General features: G+C 41.6%; 1 protein-coding gene across 2 annotated transcripts in view; it reads left to right on the top strand.

The window, feature by feature from the left end:
- The window catches only part of DGKI (diacylglycerol kinase iota), a 514,234-nt gene that overhangs the window by 227,508 nt on the left and 263,754 nt on the right, over positions 1 to 22,972 (top strand). For both annotated transcript variants that reach the window (XM_010804593.4, XM_024991169.2), the window contains exons 6-7: positions 6,764 to 6,829; positions 22,808 to 22,879. In XM_010804593.4, coding sequence (XP_010802895.2) covers positions 6,764 to 6,829; positions 22,808 to 22,879 — 138 coding nt within the window. The remainder of the gene's footprint in view (positions 1 to 6,763; positions 6,830 to 22,807; positions 22,880 to 22,972) is intronic.

Here is a 22,972-nt window from a genome sequence, read left to right as displayed (position 1 = left end):
CAAACTCATTGTACCAAGCAGGATGCAGAAAATGTGATCAGTGAATATCTTTTAACCAAATGAGTTTATAGAGGAGTGAAAGTGTTAGTTGCTTAGTTGTGTCTGACTCTTTGTGACCCCATGGTGTCTCCATGGAATTCTCCAGGAAAGAATGCTGGAGTGGGTTGCCATTCTCTTCTTCAGGGGATCTTCCCGACCTAGGGATCAAACCTGGGTCTCCTGCATCACGGGAAAATTCTTTACCAATGAGCCACCTGGGAAGCCCATGAAGGGGTTAATTTTCCCCCAAATCTCTAAGAACTCTTATTCTAAGAGTACAATTTGGAAATGATTCTTATGTCACATGCTATGTGCTGTGCTTAGTTACCTAGTCGTGTCCGACTCTTTTCAACCCCATGAACTGTGGCCCACCAGGCTCCTCTGTCCATGGGATTCTCTATGCAAGAATACTTGAGTGAGTTGCCATGCCTGTCTCCAAGGCATCTTCTCAACCCAGGGGTTGAACCCAGGCCTCCCACACTGCAGGCAGATTCTTTACTGACTGAGCCACCAGGGATGCATGACCCATGGGGATTCTTAATTAAGAGACCTTAGATAGTTTACTTCATGTAAATGAAAGAAACAGTCACTTTAGAATTAGTTCGACTTGTGTTCCAAGGCCATCTCTGCTTCTTTTTCCCTCAGTGGTGTCTCTAGGGCTGGGACCTGGAGCAGGGTTGTTAATCACTGTCTCCTAGGCTTTGTGGGGTGCTTGATACCTGGACTTTTTTTAATGAATGTTGGTTTGACTCCTCTAAGTTGAAGCATTCCAGATGGACTCAGTTTCCTTAGACATAAGCTGCTTGGATTGGTCTATAATTTCTAAGATACTTTAAAAAACTCTATGAGTAATGCTTTGCCAACCAAGGTCTGTCTACTCAAAGCTATGGTTTTTCCCGTAGTCATGCATGGATGTGAGAGTTGGATTATAAAGAAAGCTGAGTGCTGAAGAATTGATGCTTTTGAACTGTGGTGTTGGAGAAGACTCTTGAGAGTCCCTTGGACTGCAAGGGGACCCAACCAGTCCATCCTAAATGTCCATTGGAAGGACTGATGCTGAAGCTGAAACTCCAATCCTTTGGCCACCTGATGCGAAGGGACTGACTCATTGGAAAAGACCCTGATGCTGGGAAAGATTGAAGGCAAGAAGAGAAGGGGACGACAGAGGATGAGATGGCTGGATGGCATCAGCAACTCATTGGACATGAGTTTGAGTAAACTCCAGGAGTTGGCTATGGACAGGGAGGCCTGGCATGCTGCAATCATTGGGTTGCAAAGAGTTGGACACGACTGAGCGACTGAACTGAACTGAATATTATGAATCGAACTGGCTGCTTTGGACAATAATTGAGCAATTGTGTTATACATTTTTGCTAACCATACTGAAAATAATCCCTGAAATAATGGATCGCCAAGATTTTAACACCCATAAGTAATAACCCTATTCTTACCCAGTATTTGATGGTGGTATATGAATAATTCAGATTATTGATGAACAATAAAAAGATGTTATAGTCTTAGAAGCCTTGCTCTGCTATCTTAACAGCATGTATCAACACTCACATTTGCAGTGTGAGGCTTCTGAGTCTAATTTCAGTTCAATAATTTAGGAGAAATGAATAATAGTCAAAAGGAAATAGTATGAAAATTTTAAGTGCTTGGGAAAGATGGATGATAAAACAGCAGTGATTCTCTAGAAGTGTTCTTTTTCCCCTAACTGATAAAAAACAATAGATGATCCTCCAAAATGGTAGCTATGTGATTTGTCAAGGAAATTAGGTTGAGAATTTCATTCAATTCAACACACGTTTATTGGCTTTCACTTTGTTCAAGCTATGTTTAAGCAGCAATAGAAAAAAATTTATATCAGATCTAAGAAGACCTCTAAATAGATGGATACTTGACATCTCAAATCAGAGTCACAGAGACAATTACTCAGTTTCTACAGTGGTGATTTGTATGAGTTATTTTGTCTGTGCCTCAATTGCCTACCTGTTTCCTAGGAAGGGTGATATTAAAAATATTCAACTTGCAAAGTCATAAGTATTTAAATAAGCAATTTAAAAATGTTCTCTTTTATTCCCTAAATAAACTAAACTACATGGTATTATAAATCTGTTTACCAAACAATATATGTCGCCTCACAAATGATTCATCGTCAATCTCATAGTTTCTGAGTAATTGTTGATTTGTGGAAATTGCTGGTTTAATCTTTTGATTAAGGTTGTCACTCACTAAATAATCCCATGAGTCAATCATGATTTCTCATAGGTAATTGCATCAAATTTTTCCAGTGTTTCCCTCCTTCAATTCTTAAATGGAGAGTCATTAGGTGATTTATAATCTCAATAAGCAGAGTTTCTCTTAACATCAGTGTTATTGTTCATTCTCCCCCAGCTTCTGCTAAACTAACAGCAATTATAGTAAATTTTTCTATCTCTCATAATACCGCCTGACATTTTTATGTATTCAATATTTCCACTACTGACTGTCATTGAAATCATTTATTGAAAGAGCTTGAACTTGATGCTTCAGAGCAGAGAAGAGGCCCTGCAACAGAGTGCTTGAGAATACAGGCTCTTTTGCCAGCCTGCCTGGGTTTGAATCCTTGCTCAGCCCTTAACATTTGAAGTCACCACTCTATACCTTAGTTCCATCATCTGTAAAATGAGGATGATGATGATAATTCAAGTCAGACCTTTTGATAAGCTGCCCTACAATGATGTGAATTGGGATAGAGTACAATTAGCAGTTGGCCCCCGTCCTCCCAGGCAGAACTTCTCATGTGAGTGGGCTGAAAAGCTGGAGCAGTCTGCCTCATCTATGAGGTGAAGGGTCTGGTACCTTCATCCCAGTAGAGTTTCTGCACTGACCTGGAGGTATGGACAGTAAGCAGGTTCCTGGACTTGCAGCCATAGGCCCCTAAATTGTTTATATTGATACCTGGACAGACAGCTGCCATCAGTGGGGCATAGCCCAGTTTTCTGACTTTGTGGTGGAACCCAATGGCATTGTCCAGGCAACATGGTTTATTTTCAGAAGAGAGCTCCAGAATTTTAGAGACCTGTTATGCCCAGAATTAACATTCTAATTTCTTAATAATGAGGAGGTAGAAATGGTGTGCAGTGTTGAGGGCATGGAGGGTGCTATGGTAGCTATGGAGGAGCCAGAGGGATGGTAGAAGCACCGAACTGCAATTTATCAATCAGTATAGACATATTTCAATGTTTTTACCAACTCAGGGTTTTACTAGTACTTATCAACTCTATAGCACCTCTATTCACAAAAATTCTCATGAAAATTAAAATTATTATTATATGTAAGGCATTTTTAAAATTAATTAGTTTAATTGGAGGATAATTACAACATTGTGATGGTTTTTGCCATACATCAACATGAATCAGCCACGGGTACACATATGTCCTCCCATCCTGAATCCCCTTCCCACTTCCCTCCCCACCCCATCCCTCTGGGTGGTCCTAGAGCACTGGCTTTGAGTGCCCTGCTTCATGCATCAAACTTGCACTGGTCATCTATTTTACATATATTAATATACATGTTTCAGTGCTATTCTCTCAAATCATCCCACCTTCTCCCACCATTTGCCTTCTCCCACAAGAGTCCAAAAGTCTGTTCTTTACATCTGTGTCTCTTTTACTGTCTTACATATAAGATCATCATTGCCGTCTTCCTAAATTCCATATATGTGTTAATATACTCTGTTGGTGTTTCTCTTTCTGGCTTACTTCACTCTGTGTAATAGACTCCAGTTTTATCCATCTCATAAGAACTGACTCAAATGTGTTCCTTTTTATAGCTGAGTAATATTCCATTGTACATATGTACCACAACTTCCTTATCCTTTTGTCTGCCAGTGTACATCTAGGTTGCTTCCATGTCCTAGCTATTGTAAACAGTGCTGCAATTACCACTGGGGTATGTGTGTCTCTTTCAATTCTGGTTTCTTTGGTGTGTATGCCCAGCAGTGGCATTGCCGGGTGGTATGGCAATTCTGTTCCCAGTATTTTAAGGAATCTCCACACTATTCTCCATGGTGGCAACAGTTTGCATTCCCACCAACAGTGTAAGAGGGTTCCCTTTTCTCCACACCCTCTCCAGCATTTATTGTTTGTAGACGTTTTGATGGCGGCTATTCTGACCACCTTGAGATGGTACTCATTGTGGTTTTGATTTGCATTTCTCTGATAATGAGTGACGTTGAGCGTCTTTTCATGTGTGTATTAGCCATCCATATGTCTTCTATGGAGAAACGTCTGTTTAGTTCTTTGGCCCGCTTTTTGATTGGGTTGTTCGTTTTTCTGGTGTTGAGCTGTGTGAGCTGCTTATGTATTTTGGAGATTCATTCTTTGTCAGTTGTTTCTTTTGCCATTATTTTCTCCCATTCTAAAGACTGCCTTTTCCCTTGTTTATTGTTTCCTTCATTGTGCAAAAGCTTTTAAGGTTAATTAGGCCCCATCTGTTTATTTTGTTTTTGTTTCCATTACGCTGAGAGGTGGGTCATGGAGGATCTTGCTGTGGTTTATGTCAGACAGTGTTCTGCCTATGTTTTCCTCTAAGAATTTTATAGTTTTCAGGTCTTACATTTAGATCTTTAATCCATTTTGAGCTTATTTTTGTGTATGGTATTAGATATGTATTTTAAGGCATTTTAAAAAGTGCCTGACACAGAGATAGTACTCAAGAAATGTTAACTATTATTATTAGCTTCTTTCTGAGAACAGTGTAAGAATTGTGTCCTTATTTTATTAAACTGCCACAGTAGAAAAAGCAAGACAAAAACTAGACTAATTAGTAGGACCATTATACTTCTTTATATCTTATTATAGTTAAAAGACCATTGTTCCTCCAGGATCTTTGTTAAGTTTTAATTTAAATTGGTTTGACATAATGAAGAGAAATAGATGTGACAATTTGGAGTTGATAATGCTAATGCTTGTTAGAGGTATCTTTGTCACTCTGAATTTCATGTCTTAACATTTTTTTTCTTGACATTGATGTTTTCTGTGTCCCTCCTTACTTTGAACAATGCCTGGATAGTAGGCATTAGGTAAGTATTGCACGGAGAAGGCAATGGCACCCCACTCCAGTACTCTTGCCTGGAAAATCCCATGGACGGTGGAGCCTGGTAGGCTGCAGTCCATGGGGTTGCGAAGAGTCGGACACGACTGAGCGACTTCACTTTCACTTTTCACTTTCATGCATTGGAGAAGGAAATGGCAACCCATTCCAGTACTCTTGCCTGGAGAATCCCAGGGACGGGGGAGCCTGGTGGGCTGCCATCTCTGGGGTCTCACAGAGTCGGACACGACTGAAGCGACTTAGCAGCAGCAGCAGCAGCAAGTATTTGCAATTGAATATATATTAGAGGGCCTACTTTAAAGGGAAAACATGGACTGTGGGCTGACAATACAAATGTTAATTTCAGGTAAAGTATGTGTTCTTAGAAAAGGACAGGATAAAAACATTAACAAGTATTTTAGGTGAATTGGCCTAAGAGAGATGAATTGTGTGTAGGTTACTAGGGTTTACCTGTAGCATTAGGCCTGAAGACCACTTTCTCTCTTATAAAGCATCCCAACAGCTGGGTGACATGTGCTTCTTGAGTGATTATCTATTTAGAAGGAAAAGGACCTTCCATGTTTCCTATACCACAAGCCAAGAATGGGGGTTCCCAGGTGGTGCAGTGGTAAAGAACTCACCTGCCAGGGCAGGAGATGCAGGAGACATGGGTTGGATCCCTGTGTTGAGAAGCTCCCCTGGAGAAGGAAACAGCAACCCATTCTAGTATTCTTGCCTGGAGAATCCCATGGACAGAGGAGCCTGGGGGGCTACAGCCCCTGGGGTCACAAAAGAATTGGACACAACTAAGCTACTAAGCAGAGAAGGCAATGGCAGCCCACTCCAGTACTCTTGCCTGGAAAATCCCATGGACGGAGGAGCCTGGTAGGCTGCAGTCCATGGGGTCACAAAAGAATTGGACACAACTAAGCGACTAAGCACACACACAAACAAGCCCAGGATAGACCTTGGAAACTGATCCCATTCAGAATACCTAAGGACAACCTCATTACAGAATTTCACGATATGCCCATGTCTCTTGTCTTTGTCATCAGTTTTCTTCAGCGTTTCTCTTCCTTTACTTTCGCTGGTTAAAAAACAAACAAACAAACTCTCAAATCATGAGATCTATTTCTTTCTGAGAATTTGATTTCTTTAAAATTCTTCCTAACACAAATGTTGAGTATGATGCTTGCCTGGCACTTATAAAGCATTAAATACACATTTGTTTTCTAAAATGGATGTCTTTGTCCTTCTCTCTTTCACCTCCTTTCTTTAAGAATATTTCTTACCCGCCTCAGTTACCTCCCAGCCCAAGGTCACAAACCTAACCATGTTTTTACTAAGAAGAAAGCAGAGTACCAGGAATTCATTACAGGCATTTGTCACCAGGAAGCTGCAGAGAGAAGGCATGACTGATGGTTTCTGCAAACATGAAAGATCACCAAAGATGGAGACTTAGCTTCGTTTTCCCAAGTGGATTCGTGTTTATTGTTAAACAGATCACACAGGCACATACTTGTTTTTGTGCTAAGATGGGCTTAAATGATTGTTCATGGAAATCTCTACTCTTAAAACACTTAAAAAAAAAGAGTTCTGGAGTTTGCAGATTGAAACGTATTCGTTTACTTTTGTTTTCCCACAGAACTTTGTGCGTCACCACTGGGTGCATAGGCGTCGGCAGGAAGGAAAGTGTAAGCAGTGCGGTAAGGTAAGGCGTTGCCCTGCGTGGCCGTGCGTCGCAGGAGAGTGTGCAGGCCTTGGCAAGCACCTGAGGTCCATGAGTCCCATCACCTGAATCCAGGGCTCAGTACGTCACTTCCCTTCCGAAGGCCTCCTTCCTTTAGGCCTCCTTCCCTTAAGGTGGGCTTCCCTCGTGGCTCAGATGATAAAGTGTCTGCCTGCAATGCGTGAGAACCGGGTTCAGTCCCTGGGTTAGGAAGATCCCCTGGAGAAGGGAATGGCAACCCACTCCAGTGTTCTTTCCTGGAGAATCCCAGGGACAGGGGAGCCTGATGGGCTGCTGTCTATGGGGTCGAGCAGAGTCGGACACGACTGAAGCAACGCAGCAGCAGCAGCAGTCATTACTTCTACTGCATTTTCATAGAGGATTTGATTTCAGTTGTGCCTGGTGGTTTCCCCCCTTTTCTTTCATTTAAGCCTGAATTTTGCTATGAAAAGCTGGTGATCAGAGCCACAGTCAGCGCCAGGTCTTGTTTTTGCCAACTGTATACAGCTTCTCCATCTTCAGCTACAAGGAATGTAATAAGTTTGATTTCGGTATTGACCATTTGATGATGTCCATGTGTAAAGTCGTCTCTTGAGTTGTTGAAAAAGGGTGTTAGCTATGACCAGTGCATTCTCGTGGCAGAATTCAGTTAGCCTTTGCCCTGCTTCATTTTGTTTTGAAGATTTCACCCAAAGATAGGCACAATAAAGGATAGAAATGGTAGAGCCCTAGTAGATGCTGAAGGGATCAAGAGGAGATGATGAGAATACACTGAAGAATTGTACAAAAAAGATCTTAATGAATTGGATCGCTACAGCTGAGTGGTCATTCACCCACAGAAAGACATTCTGGAGTGTGAAGTCAAGTGGGCCTTAGGAAGCATTGCTGTTAATAGTTAGTGCATACGATGAAATTCCAGTAGAACTGTTCAAAACCCTAAAGGAGAATGACATCAAGGTGTTGCATTCAATATGTCAGCAAATCTGGAAGATCCAACAGTGGTTGTAGACTGGAAAAGGTCATTCCTCATCCCAATTCCCAAGAACGGGAGTACTAAGAATGTGCTAACCATTGGACAGTTGCACTCATTTCCCATGCTAATAGTTTAGTTCAGTTCATTCATTCAGTTGTGTCTGACTCTTTGCAACCCCATGGACTGCAGCACACCAGGCCTCCCTGTCCATCACCAACTCCCAGAGCTTGCTCAAACTCATGTCCATTGAGTCAGTGATGCCATCCAACCATCTCATCCTCTGTCATCCCCTTCTCCTTCTGCCCTCAATCTTTCCCATCATCAGAGTCTTTTCCAATGAGTCATTCCTTCACATCAGGTGTCCAAAATATTGGAGTTTCAGCTTCAGCATCAGTCCTTCCAATGAATATTCAGGACTGATTTCTTTTAGGATGGACTGGTTGTATCTCCTTGCCGTCCAAGGAACTCTCAAGAGTCTTCTCCAACACCACAGTTCAAAAGCATCAATTCTTCGGTGCTTGGCTTTCTTTATAATCTGGCTCTCACATCCTTACACGACTACTGGAAAAACCATAGTTTTCACTAGATGGACCTTTGTTGGCAAAGTAATGTCTGTGCTTAATGTGTTATCTACGTTGATCATAGCTTTTCTTCAAAGGAGCAAGTGTCTTTTAATTTCATGGCTGCTGTCACCATCTGCAGTGATTTTGGAGCCCCCCCCCCAAAAAAAAATAAAGTCTTGTCACTGTCTCCATTGTTTCCCATCTATTTGCCATGAAGTGATGGGACCAGATGCCATGACCTTAGTTTTCTGAATGTTGAGTTTTAAGCCAACTTTTTCACTCTCCTCTTTCACTTTCGTCAAGAGGTTCTTTAGGTCTTCTTCGCTTTCTGCCATAAGAGTGGTGTCATCTGCATATCTGAGGTTATTGATGTTTCTCATGGCAATCTTGATTCCAGCTTGTGCTTCATCCAGCCCAGCTTTTTGCATGATGTACTCTGCATATAAGTTAAAATAGCCAGAGTGACAATATATAGCCTTGATGTACTCCTTTCCCTATTTGGAACCAGTCCTTTGTTCCATGTCCGGTTCTAACTGTTGCTTCTTGACCTGCATACAGATTTCTCAGGAGGCAGATCAGGTGGTCAGGTATTCCCATCTCTTTAAGCATTTCCCACAGTTTGTTGTGATCCACAGAGTCAAAGGCTTTGGTGTAGTCAATAAAGCCAAAGTAGATATTTTTCTGGAACTCTCTTGGTTTTTTGATATTCCACTGCATGTTGGCAGTTTGATCTCTGGTTCTTTTGCCTTTTCTAAATCCAACTAGAACATCTGGAAGTTCATGGTTCACACACTGTTGAAGCCTGGCTTGGAGAATTTTGAGCATTACTTGCTAGTGTGTGAGATGAGTGCAATTGTGAGGTAATTTGAGAATTCTTTGGCATTGCCTTTCTTTGGAATTGGAATGAAAACTGACCTTTTCCAGTCCTGTGGCCTTTTGAGTTTTCCAAATTTGCATTCATATTGAGTGCAACACTTTCACAGTATCATCTTTTTTTTTTAATTTTATTTTATTTTTAAACTTTACATAATTGTATTAGTTTTGCCAAATATCAAAATGAATCCGCCACAGGTATACATGTGTTCCCCATCCTGAACCCTCCTCCCTCCTCCCTCCCCACAGTATCATCTTTTAGGATCTGAAATAGCTCAACTGGAATTCTATCACCTCCACTAGCTTTGTTCGTAGTGATGCTTCCTAAGGCCCACTTGACTTTGCATTCCAGGATATCTGGCTCTAGGTGAGTGATCACACCAGTGTGATTATCTGGGTCCTGAAGATCTTTTTTGTATAATTTTTCTGTGTATTCTTGCCACTTTTTCTTAATATCTTTTGCTTTAGTTAGGTCCCTACCATTTCTGTCCCTTATTGTGCCAGTCTTTGCATGGAATATTTCCTTGGTATCTCAGATTTTCTTTAAGAGATCTCTAGTCTTTCCAATTCTATTGTTTCCCTCTATTTCTTTGCTAGTAAGGTCATGCTTAAAATCTTGCATGCTAGGCTTCAGCATTATGTGAACCAAGAACTCCAGATGTCCAGGCTGGGTTTAGAAAAGGAAGAGGAACCAGAGATCAAATTGCCAACATTTTACTGGATTATATAGAAAGCAAGGGAGTTCCAGAAAAACGTCTATCTCAGTTTCATCGACTACACTAAAGCTTTTGACTGTGTGGATCATGACAAACTGTGGAAAGCCCTTAGAGAGTTGGGAATACCAGACTACTTTACCTGTCTCCTGAAAAGCCTGTAGGTGGTTCAAGAAGCAACAATTAGATCCCTATATGGAACAACTGATTGCTTCAAGATTGAGAAAGGAGTATGACAGGGCTGTCTGCTGTCACCCTGTTTGTTTAATCTATATGCTGAGCACATCATGAGAAATGCGGGGCTGGATGAGTTGCAAGCTGGAATCAAGATAGGCAGGAGAAACATCAACAACCTCAGATATGCTGTTGATGCCACCCTAATGGCAGAAAGCAAAGAGGAACTAAAGAGCCTCTTGATGAGGGTGAAGGAGGAGTGTAAAAGAGCTGGCTTAAAACTAAATATTAAACAAAACTAAGATCATGGCATCCAACCCCATTACTTCGTGGAAATGGAAGAAGAAAAGGTGACATAGTGACAGATTTCCTCTTCTTGGGCTCTAAAATCACTGTGGATGATGGCTTCAACCATGAAATCAGATGATTGCTTCTTGGCAGGAAAGCTATGACAAACCTAGACAGTGTGTTAAAAGCAGAGACATTACTCTGCTGAAAAAGTCCCTATAATCAAGGCTATGGTCTTGCCACTACTCATGTGTCATTCTGAGAGCTGGACCTTAAAGAAGGCAGAACACCAAAGAATTAATGCCTTTGAATTGTGGTGTTGGAAAAGACTCCTGAGAGTCCTTTGGTTGCAAGGAGATCAAACCAGTCTATCTTCAGTTCAGTTTAGTCGCTCAGTTGTGTCTGACTCTTTGCGACCCCATGAATTGCAGCATGCCAGGCCTCCCTGTCCATCACCAATTCCCGGAGTTCACTCAAACTCACGTCCATCAAGTCAGTGATGCCATCCAGCCATCTCATCCTCTGTTGTCCCCTTCTCCTCCTGCCTTCAATCCCTCTCAGCATCAGAGTCTTTTCCAATGATTCAACTCTTCACATCAGGTGGCCAAAGTATTGGAGTTTCAGCTTTAGTAACAGTCCTTCCAAAGAACACCCAGGACTGATCTCCTTTACGATGAACTGGTTGGATTTCCTTGCAGTCCAAGGGACTCTCAAGAGTCTTCTCCAACACCACAGTTCAAAAGCATCAATTCTTTGGCACTCAGCTTTCTTCACAGTCCAACTCACATCCATACATGAGCACTAGAAAAACCATAGCCTTGACTAGATGGACCTTTGTTGGCAAAGTAATGTCTCTGTTTTTGAATATGCTGTCTAGGTTAGCTATAACTTTCCTTCCAAGGAGTAAGTGTCTTTTAATTTAATGGCTGCTGTCACCATCTGCAGTGATTTTGGAGCCCCAAAAAATAAAGTCTGCCACTGTTTCCACTGTTTCTCCATCTTAAGGGAAATCAATCCTGCATACTTGTTGGGAGGACTGATGCTGAAGCTGAAGCTCCAGTATTTTGGTCATCTGATGTGAATAGCCAACTCTTTGGAAAAGTCCCTGATGCTGGGAAAGATTGAGAGCAGGAGGAGAAGAAAGAGTGTCAGTGGATGAGATGGTTTGATTGCATCACTGATGCAACAGACGTGAACTTGGGCAAACTTCAAGAGATGATGAAAGACAGGGAGGCCTGGCATGCTGCAGTCCATGGAGTCTCAAAGAGCTGGACACTACTGAGTGACTGATCAACAACAAGAAGCTGGTCTCAATAAAGGATGTTTTGATTTGGTAGAGTGGAAGATAATTTGGGAAATTATAGTCCTCATCAACTCATTTCTAATAAGTGTATTTATTCATGTGACTCCTTTGGGTCAAGCACTGGGATGAGCTGACCAGTATGCATTTTTGACAATAGAGGGAGGCAGGGAAGTTTTGGCCACCTAGGTTGTGTGGAGGGTGAGACCGGGAAAAAAGTTTGATTAATTTTGTTGTTTGCCCAGTGCCTGGAAAGAAAATATGCTGCAGCCGTTGGTCACCAAGCTCTTCTTTGGAAGGCTACATTCTTTAGCCTCAAGGGTATGCCCCTTCTTCCATTATAACTGGTAATATCTCCTCCAGTTCAACACAGTGACTTCCAGATGGTTCCTTTCTAGCCTGGAATCTTTCCAGGCTAGAAAATAGATTAAAAGCAGACAAAATAGAATAAAAGGGGGAGGAGGAAAAAAGGGGGGAGGGGAAGAGGTAAAAATAGGAGGAGGAGGGAGGGGGAGTTGAAAGATGCTTACCAGCCCTTTTCCACAGCTGGAAACAAAAAGAGGTCAGCCCTTTGCCCTCACATGACCCTCCTTCATTGGGTCCATCTCCTTCCCTTTCTAGTGTTGCCCTAGTGGTGGTGGATTAGTCACTAAGTCATATCCGACTCTTTGCAACCTCATAGACTGTAGGCCACCGGGCTCTTTTGTCCATGGGATTTCCCAGGCAAGAATACTGGAATGGGTTGCCATTTCCTACTCCAGGGGATCTTCCCAACCCAGGGATTGAATCTTTGTCTCCTGCATTGCAGGCGAATTCTTTACTGACTGAGCCACCAGGAAAGCCCTGGTGTTGCACTCGGGATTACGAATTTTCTCTTACTTAGTGAAGTATAGACTGTCTATAACTTTCCCATAAGAATGTGCACATGTGTATGCATAAGAGAGAATGAACAGGTAGGCACAGCCAATTTTAAGGTCGGAGATGTGAACAGTAGGAAGGATTTGGAAAAACTGCTTTCACTGGACAGCCTAGTAGCTGGCACCCCCTCAGCAGTTTTCAAGCCATAATAGAGAAATTTTATTAAAAGAAAATCAATTAGCATTGTATATCTTGTGACAAATATTCCCTAGCATCATATTACATGCCCCTTTCTGGCCTTGCCTTCTGTTGGCGTGGTCAACCACAGAGGAAGAACTGGACACCCTGCAGTCTGAGTTGCTGTGACCATGTCTCTCTTCCTGGCCAGTGTCCCCAGGCATAGGAGTGCTCACAGGGCGCTTCTCATCACAGCTGTCTGTGGGGAAGTCTTTGGTCCCAGCTCTTCACATAAAGTTCCTATAATACTGTACTGTTATATTCATCTCCTGTGTTTATAATACAGCTGCTTATGGATTCTCACAGGCTCAAGCAATTGTGGCATGGGGTGGTCTTAAATCCGTCTCCTTGCTGGATAATAAATAACCCTTCTTTGGAGCCTGGTTTATCCCCTGGATTAGAAGAAACCTAGTGACTCTCTTTCCATTTGCAGACTAGGTGGTTGAAGTTTCATTTCAGATTTTTTGTGCTATGCATAGTTTTCATCAGTATGGTTGGCTGTACATTCTTACATATCCAGAGATTTCTAAACCATTCCCCACTGCCACCCCTCCCCCCCGCCACACACACGCTTCTATGCAGATTATTCCATAGTTTATCCATTCGGATGGGGTAATAAATATATTCACTTACCAAAACCAAATTTTTAAACTGATGGTTTAAAAACATTTGGGCTTATTAGTAAGTGTTTATAGCTAAGAGTGTTTGTAGTTTCACTTTCTGCTTTTTAAAAATTAACAGTAAATATTTGGACTAATTTTCTTGCGATCCTTGAATGTGTTTGAGTGTGTGTGGCATATAATGAATAGCAAATGAGACTGCTTGTGGTTCAGTTGCTTTACCACTCACTCACCACCAGGCTGCATGTTTATGATCACCGCTTGAGTTTACATTGTTTTCATTCGTAATCCTACATTGTGTAAGAGTCAGGGTCCAGGCTTCCCTGGTAGCTCAAACCATGGAGAATCTGCCTGAAATGCAGGAGACCTGGTTTCATTTCCGTGGTTTGGACGATCCCCTGGAAAAGGGAATGTCTACCCACTCCAGTATTTTTGCCTGGAAAATCCCATGGATAGAGGAGCCTGGCGGGCTACTGTCCAAGGGGTTACAGAGTCAAACACGACTAAGCGACTAACGTTTTCACTTTCTTTTAGGGTCCAGGAAGGAAAGAGATCTCACACTCAAATTATGTAATTTGATGTGTTTAATAGAGAGAATCTTTAAAATGCATGAGCAGAAGAGAAACCACAAGGAGCATATAGAACTCTATTCACCTGTCCCTGGAATGCCATGGCAACTCTAATTTGCCTATTTCTGTATGATTTTGATTCCTTCTTCCTCTGTCACAGCAATTCTCGCATTGCTCCTTCACTGAACAGTCATTTTTCACTCAAGTTTTCAGACCCCATTCTAGATTTGATTTTAGCATCCTAGTGTTAGTGCTATAGTCTGGGGGTCCTGATAATGTGTTAAATTCTTTGTTGTAGAATGCTCCCACATTGAGAAACCGTCTTTTATTCAACATTAAGTCCTGCCCGCCCAGGACCCAGTCCAATGCACACTTTCCTTTTCCTGTTGGTATATATTGGTTAGGTCCTACAGCTAGATTTTTCGAGATATATTCCTTTTTCTCTCTGAGCAGCCACTGGTGTGAAAAGATTATTAGGTCATCTTAGATACTAGCAAGAAGAGTGGATTGAGTAGATCTAACTCTAGAATGGCATTTGAAACTTGAACAGCAGCAACAGCAACAAATCTATCCTCCAATTAAAAATTTTTTTTCAAGAATGACATGATGGTTACATATCCTGACTGCACAGAGAGAGGACAGTGGATATTTATGTTTCAAAACCTTCTAGATATTGACCTATATATCTCTCCTTTGACTGATTCTAATTTGTATTTTTTTGCGATAATAATACTATAATTATTAGTAAAAAAAAAAAAAAAATCCATGTTAAGTGAGGTAGAGATACCAGAATTGCTGTGATAGAGGAAGTAGAAATCAAAATCTCACAGAAGTAGGCCTGCTAGAGTTGCTATATCAGAGACAGCTGGAAAACCCATCAGTTTACTATTAAAATCCCAAAGTGAAGTCAAAGCTGTTTCTAGGTAGCAGGATCTTTTACTTCTCTAAAGCATGCATTATATGGTGGTATTCCTTTGTCATAAATTCATGAAACCAAAAGGAGCACAATCTAAATAATTTCAGCAGTTTTGTCAGTATCTTTCTCAGTTGTCTGGGAGCTGTTACAGAAAAAGTCTAATTTTGCACCAAAAGAAAGTGTAATTAGTTTTACCAGCAGAATAGCATTTTCCTCCATTAGTTAAGGGTAGAGACTATAGCCAGTTATGTCCTGGAATGTCATACTGTCAGCAAGATTATAGACTATAGGACTTCTCAGAATATATGTAGTGATTTGTAGTTGGTAACTGTGATAACATCAGTCCTGTCTTTTAAAAAACGTAGTTTTGGTTAAAAACAAATTTTCCGAAAAACGACCTGCTTGGTGAATATTATCAAGCTTCCCTTGTGGCTCAGCTGGTAAAGAATCTGTGTGCAGTGTGGGAGACCTGGGTTAGATCCCTGGGTTGGGATGATTCCCTGGAGAAGGGAAAGGCTACCCACTCCAGTATTCTGACCTGGAGAATTCCATGGACTGTAATAGTCCATGGGGTCGCAAAGAGTCTGACACGACTAAGCGACTTTCACTTTGGTGAATATTATCAACATTAAAGTTATAATTTTTATTGGGAAGGTTATCAGTTATGGGGCAGAGATGGACATTAATTTTCATGGAAGACCAGTATTATTATAATTGTAGCTAGTTGTACCATTAGATAAATATTTTCATATAAGGAACTTCCCTGGTATTCTAGGACAAAGGCATAAAACTAACAGTTACCGTTTTGTATGCAGTTTTGGCCATGTATCAAGCATTTTTATCCTAGAATCAGAGTGGTCATAAAAATATGAACACAGTTAAAATAGTTAACGTGTAAACTGAAATGTAGATCTGTGCCCATTGTTCTAGGCTTAATTTCAATTATACTTTAATTATAAGGTTAAGCCTCCTGCTTCCATGAAATATCTGCATCTGATGAAAATATTCTGGACATCATGCCTTAGGCACTTCATACACCCTTACAAGTTTGTGGTAACAGGATTGTGTTGAGAATCCTGTGCTCTAAATTCTGCTCCTCCCACCCCACCTCCACTCCTGGTCTGGATACTCAATTTTTGACCTGTAGCTTGTATTAATAGCAAGGCCTTTGGATAAATTAATAGAAAAAGCAGAAACTATCTGAGAATAAGAAGACTGGCTCTGATTAATGAATTGTAATTACAAAAAAAAAGGGGGGGGGGACATAAAAGCTCTATCAAAGAATAATAAATATCAGTCTTTGTACATGAATCAATGATTACCCTTGAGTGAGAGTTTATTATGACCAATAAGGACATAAATTTTCAGAGCTCTTAATGCCACATAGTTAAACCCAGTGAACAAAAATTTCAATTTTTCAAAGATAATCCTAATAAAGTAACTGTAGATTCATATAATTTGCAGCACTGTCAGAAGTTAGAAAAATTGGTTACTGTAATTCAGTTTATAAAGCTGTTATTTATTTTAACTCAGTTTTACTTCAATTTATGTCTACATTTTTAAAATCTTGACTGTTTATGAAATGTGTGAATTAAAACCAGTAAAATCAGTATAGGAGGCCTTAGGATGCTCAAGTAAATTAGATTTTTATGATTAAATAAATCCTAATCTTGCATAAACTACAACATTAATGGTACCATTTTTACACTGTGATAAAGCCAAGGAAAAGGCATATTATAAAACTAGTCTAATATCCAGTGATTCGCATTGCCAGGCAAGGGTGTATCTGTTCATGGAAAATTGGGCTGAATAGTTTGTTGACGGGAGGAAGTTAACAATTTGCACTTATGAGGAAAGAGACTGGTTCATGAAGACTTTGCTAATTAACTATTGAAGGTTAAGCTCTGTACAGGACAATTTGTAAGTCTGTAGATCATCAGTAAATAGGTTCCATGTTTTATTAGTCAGAAAGAAGTTTTCAGTGAGGTTGGTGTGAGTTTGCCTGTGGGTCACTCAAAGGTCAAACGTCAGTTTTTCTTGGTGAGAAAAAAGTTTTCACTTAGGTTGGTTGGTGTGGGTCTATACCTGGGTCACTCAAAAGTCTCAGTTACTTAGCTTCAGCTGGTGAAACGCTGAAGTCATCACTGGCTGTCAGCTTCCGCTGGTTAAAAGCAGTTGCATGGGAATGGCACAGCCAGTTTGAGATCTGCTCCAGTGGGAAAAATTTCCTTCCACATTGTATCAAATCGCTATAGTACCTCTATCCCACTGGATAAGTTTACAAGAGTGCTATAATAGTTTCATTTTAAATTTTTAATTAAAATATGGTAAATTTTCAATTTTGTTTTTCTAGTAATAATGAACTTTGCATCTAATTAAACTTAGGATGATCATTTTATTAGATACTAAACATAATATGCGTAAAAGAGGATATACATTTTTCAAAAATGAAAGGGAATATTTGAGCAAAAATGAAGTACTCTGTGTTGCTGCTGCTGCTGCTGCTAAGTCACTTCAGTCGTGTTCAACTCTGTGCGACCCCATAGACGGCCTCCTACCAGGCTCCTCTGTCCCTGGGATTCTCCAGGCAAGAACACTGGAGTGGATTGCCATTTCCTTCTCCAATACATGAAAAGTGAAAGTGAAGTCGCTCAGTCGTGTCTGACTCTTAGCGACCTCATGGACTGCAGCCTACCAGGCTCCTCCATCCATGGGATTTTCCAGGCAAGAGTACTGGAGTGGGGTGCTAAGATGGATATTGATTCAGCCTTAAATAATTCCCTTGGGTTTGCTTTTGTAATACTTTGTGAGTCTTGAATATGCAAGTGGACATGGCGAGGTTTATTTTGCTGTCAGTGGTTTTGGAGGCAAGAGCAGTATCTCTTGGGTTGAATCAAATCGTACAGGGACTGGAACTATAGTCAGGAAATTCCCTCACCCAAATCTCAGTTAAATACATAAACAATAAGAAAGTTTGTTTCAAGTAAAGCTCTCTTTCCTGGTTTCAGCCAAGGCTATAGAACTGAGTGCTATTTGGTGTATGCCCTTGGGTGTGCAAGAAAAAGAGGCAACAAAGTTCTAGCTGCTCAGAATACATGATGTTCAAACTTTATTCTAAAAACTCAACTCTATCCCTCAAGGTTCTTGGCATTTATAATTCTGAAGTTAGCTCCAGCACATTTGACCTCACACCCCTGTTTTCCTTGTGGATAGTGATGAATGAAGTAGCCCTTAACAATCAGAGTCAATTGAAATTCAGCTAGGGCATCTATCGGTATCATAATATCAGATTTGGGCCAGCATTTATAAATAGGTAATTAGGAATCTGCCTTTTCTTGCTGTGCTGAGATCCCAGCCAAAACCTGCCTGTGGGATCATGGAGGCTCCAGGGTGTTCTCAGTTTTCAGTCACTCAGTCATGTCTGACTCTTTGCGACCCCATGGACTGCAGCACGCCAGGCCTCCCTGTCCATGACCAACTTCCAGAGTTTACTCAAACCCATGTCCATTGAGTCGGTGATGCTATCCAACCATCTCATCCTCTGTTGTCCCCTTCTCCTCCTGCCTTCAATCTTTCCCAGCACCAGGGTCTTTACAAATAAATAAGCTCTTTGCATCAGGTGGCCAAAGTATTGGAGTTTCACCTTCAGCATCAGTCCTTCCAATGAATATTCAGGACTGATTTCCTTTAGGATTGACTGGTTTGATCTCCTTGCAGTCTAAGGGACTCTCAAGAGTCTTTTCCAACACCATAGTTCAAAAGCACCAATTCTTTGGCACTCAGCTTTCTTTATAGTCCAACTCTCACATCCATACATGACTACTGGAAAAGTCATAGCTTTGACTAGATGGACCTTTGTGGCAAAGTAATGTCTCTGCTTTTTAACATGCTGTCTAGGTTGGTCATAATCTTTCTCCCAAGGAGTAAGCGTCTTTTAATTTCATGGCTGCAGTCACCATCTGCAGTCATTTCGGAGCCCCCCAAAATAAAGTCTGCCGCTGTTTCTCCATCTAATTGCCATGAAGTGATGGGACCAGATGCCAATATCTTTGTTTTCTGAATGTTGAGCTTTAAGCCAACTTTTTCACTCTCTTCATTCACTTTCATCAAGAGACTCTTTAGTTCTTCACCTTCTGCCATAAGGGTGGTATCATCTGTATGTCTGAGGTTATTGATATTTCTCCCGGCAATCTTGATTCCAGCTTGTGCTTCCTCCAGCCCAGAGTTTCTCATGATTTACTCTGTGTATAAGTTAAATAAACAGGGTGACAATATACAGCCTTGACGTACTCCTTTCCCTATTTGGAACCAGTCTGTTGTTCCATGTCCAGTTCTAACTGTTGCTTCCTGACCTGCATACAGATTTTTCAAGAGGCAGGTCAGATGGTCTGGTATTCCTATCTCTTTCAGAATTTTCCACAGTTTATTGTAATCCACATAGTCAAAGGCTTTGGCATAGTTGATAAAGCAGAAGTAGATGTTTTTCTGGAACTCCCTTGCTTTTTTGATGATCCAGCAGATGTTGGCAATTTGATCTCTGGTTCCTCTGCCTTTTCTAAAACCAGCTTGAACATCTGGAAGTTCCAGGTTCAGGTATTATTGAAGCCTGGCTTGGAGAATATTGAGCATTACTTTACTAGTGTGTGAGATGAGTGCAATTGTGCGGTAGTTTGAGCATTCTTTGGCATTGCCAGGGTGTTCTACTTAGGTCTTTCTGTTAGATAGTACCCTGAAGCCATGGCCACTGTGACTATGCCAGACTAGAGTCTGAAACAGAGAGCAAATTGCCACTAGGCTCATTTCCAAGGGACCCACCACAACTCTACATAAACACAGTATCCAGCGCCCCAGTTGTGGCTGGCCTGGTGGCTTTCTGCTATCAGCCAGGCTGTTAGGGCCACACTGGACTGGATCTGTTTCTCCCTGAAGTCAGAAGGCCAATAGTCAGTAGAGAGATGAGCTAATACAATTGAATATAGCATTGCTAGTCACACATATGATACTGGAGGACTTTGTTAGCAAGAACTTAGAAGAGGTTCCAACAGTAAATGTGCTCCTTCTGTATACTGTGTTATAAAGGACTTTTCAAATGCATTGCTTTATTGGATGCTTATAACTACTCAGTGGTGTTGGAGAGGTTTGTATTTTTATGACCACTTCCAGATGGATGAAGGAAGAAGACAGAGGGTTAAGTGATTTGCCATGTCTGATCGAACCCAGGTCTCCCACATTGCAGGTGGATTCTTTACCAGCTAAGCCACCAGGGAAGCCCAAGAATACTGGAATGGGTAGCCTATCCCTTCTCCAGCCGATCTTCCCAACCCAGGAATCGAACCAGGGTCTCCTGCATTGCAGACAGATTCTTTACCAACTGAGCTATGGGGAAAATATTACTCACAGCTGTGATTTATTATAACAAACAGCTACAAAGCAGAGTCAACAGAGGAAAGGAACATGGGATAAGGTCCTGCGGAAACCAAGTGTAAAGCACCAGAAGTCTTCTGACAGTTGCAAAGGACGCACTTAATTTTTCCAACACAGGTTGCAGCAACTTGCATGAAATACTGTCTCCTGGGTCTCATCTGAGACTTGGTGGTCAGGTTTTTCTTGGGGTCTGGTGACATAATCACCCCCTGCCCCGCACAGATCCAGCCTCCAGACTCACAGAAGGAAAGCAGCTGTTCATACACCAGGGTGTTTGTACCAACAATTCAGGCACAGTGAGCCACCCTCAACTGGGGAACCCCTCCTGAAATTCAGGTTCCCTAATGCCAGCCAAGGACCCACACTGCAAGCAGGCTTTTGTGAGGATAGCAGACTCATGCTTGTTTTGTGAATGCCTCTGCACTGAGCGATTCTATAATCGCTTAAGTTGTTGAGAAAGGGATATTGATGGAGAGACTTTTCAGAATCCAGGAAAGTCCAGTGTTAAGAAGAGGTCACGTTTCTTGAAGTGGGATTTGAGGTTGGACAAAAAAGAGAAGGATTAAAGGTGGAATTGCAGAGCACCAAGGTTTGACACTGGTCCCAGTCTCCTGTCCACGTGCAGAAGATGGAGAGGAAGGAGGAGAATTGAGATGTGTTTTAGGAAATCAGGAGAGGCCAGAGGACCACAAAGGAGGAAATGCTCATTAGTTTATGAAATGCTGCAGACAGGTAGGAATTATGGGGACTGCAAAAATGCCGCTAGGACTTCTTTTAATAATGTGTAAAGATGCTTGCTCCTTGGAAGGAAAGTTATGACCAACCTAGATAGCATATTCAAAAGCAGAGACATTACTTTGCCAACAAAGGTCCGTCTAGTCAAGGCTATGGTTTTTCCAGTGGTCATGTATGGATGTGAGAGTTGGACTGTGAAGAAAGCTGAGCGCTGAAGAATTGATGCTTTTGAACTGTGGTGTTGGAGAAGACTCTTGAGAGTCCCTTGGACTGCAAGGAGATCCAACCAGTCCATTCTGAAGGAGATCAGCCCTGGGATTTCTTTGGAAGGAATGATGCTAAAGCTGAAACTCCAGTACTTTGGCCACCTCATGTGAAGAGTTGACTCATTGGAAAAGACTCTGATGCTGGGAGGGATTGGGGGCAGGAGGAGAAGGGGACGACAGAGGATGAGATGGCTGGATGGCATCACTGACTCGATGGACGTGAGTCTGAGTGAACTCCGGGAGTTGGTAATGGACAGGGAGGCCTGGCGTGCTGCAATTCATGGGGTCGCAAAGAGTCGGACATGACTGAGCGACTGAACTGACTGACAGACTGAAATTGACTTTCTTTAAACTCAAAGTTATCTGTACACATTAAGCAAGACATGCAGCTCATTGCCTTTAAAGCTTTCCTGCCCATCACATCTTTCTGTTTGCTTTGGGTCACTTAAAAAGCTTTAAGAGTTTTGGGTCATTGATCTGCATTAGTTTGTTTGGCTTAGATTTCACAGCAGATAGAAATGGGTGAGCTTTGGGAAAGCTAAAAAAAATTTCCTTGAGAGTTACTGCGTACTTCTCTCTGGTAATTATTTAGGGACAACAGCGGCCAAAAAGCGTTTCTTCTTTCCTTGATGGAAAAGTAATTCTGTTTGTTCATTAAGAGGATTGTGTTTGCCATTCCATTAATCTCATTGCCATTTGCTGGCGAAAAATGGAAATTGAAAGCTGCTTGTTTTGAGTCCTGACATCCCAAGGGGATGATGAGAGTGTTTGAATTTCCTTCTCCACCCTTGGACGTCTCCCAGACTCTCACTTCTAGGTCACCTGACTGCCTCCTGCTTCATTTCTCTCTTTGTGGCTTCTTGATGGTAAGGTTGTGTAGGACCTCTGAGATGGAGAACCACTGTTTAAAAAAATCATGTGAACCAATAGAGGCTTCTTTTTTTTTTATTTTATTTTTAAACTTTACATAATTGTATTAGTTTTGCCAAATATAAAAATGAATCCGCCACAGGTATACATGTGTTTCTTTTTAACTTAAAATAAAAATGCATCAGAACCTCATTTACTTGGTGGAGGGGCCGATGATTTGGGGACTTCCCTCACAGCCCAGTGGTTAAGACTCTGCCTTCCAGTGCACAGGGCACAGGTTCAATCCCTGGTCAGGGAACTAAGATCCCACATGCCACACAGTGAGGTCAAAGCAAAAAAGTATTTGTGGCTGACTTTGAGTGCCAGTGGTAAAGTGAATACTGGTGCCTCCTCTCTCACACTTTAGAGAATTTGGTGATAGGAAAGGTGGTAGAAGGTGGAGATATAAGTGCCCACTGTGGCATTTGCGGTCTCAGTTCCCTTAAGCCTGGCCTTACTGACTTCCTTGGACTTCAGGAGGGCAGATGCATGCTCGGTTGGAAGGGGTTTTTAATTCTCTGTCTCTTGTTCTAATATTCTAGGGCTTTCAGCAAAAATTCTCCTTCCACAGTAAAGAGATTGTGGCTATCAGCTGTTCCTGGTGCAAACAGGCGGTAAGTTTGGGGATAAGATAAAACAAAGTGGGCTCCTGTTTTCTCAAAATAGAATTATGTCATTGCTGGAGTTCCTGTCTGTAAGTGGAACGT

Source organism: Bos taurus, chromosome 4 (assembly GCF_002263795.3).
Source record: "Bos taurus isolate L1 Dominette 01449 registration number 42190680 breed Hereford chromosome 4, ARS-UCD2.0, whole genome shotgun sequence".
Taxonomy (NCBI): Eukaryota; Metazoa; Chordata; class Mammalia; order Artiodactyla; family Bovidae; genus Bos; species Bos taurus.
The sequence above is the reverse complement of the archived record's forward strand: the minus strand, read 5'-3'. Positions and strand labels throughout refer to the sequence as shown.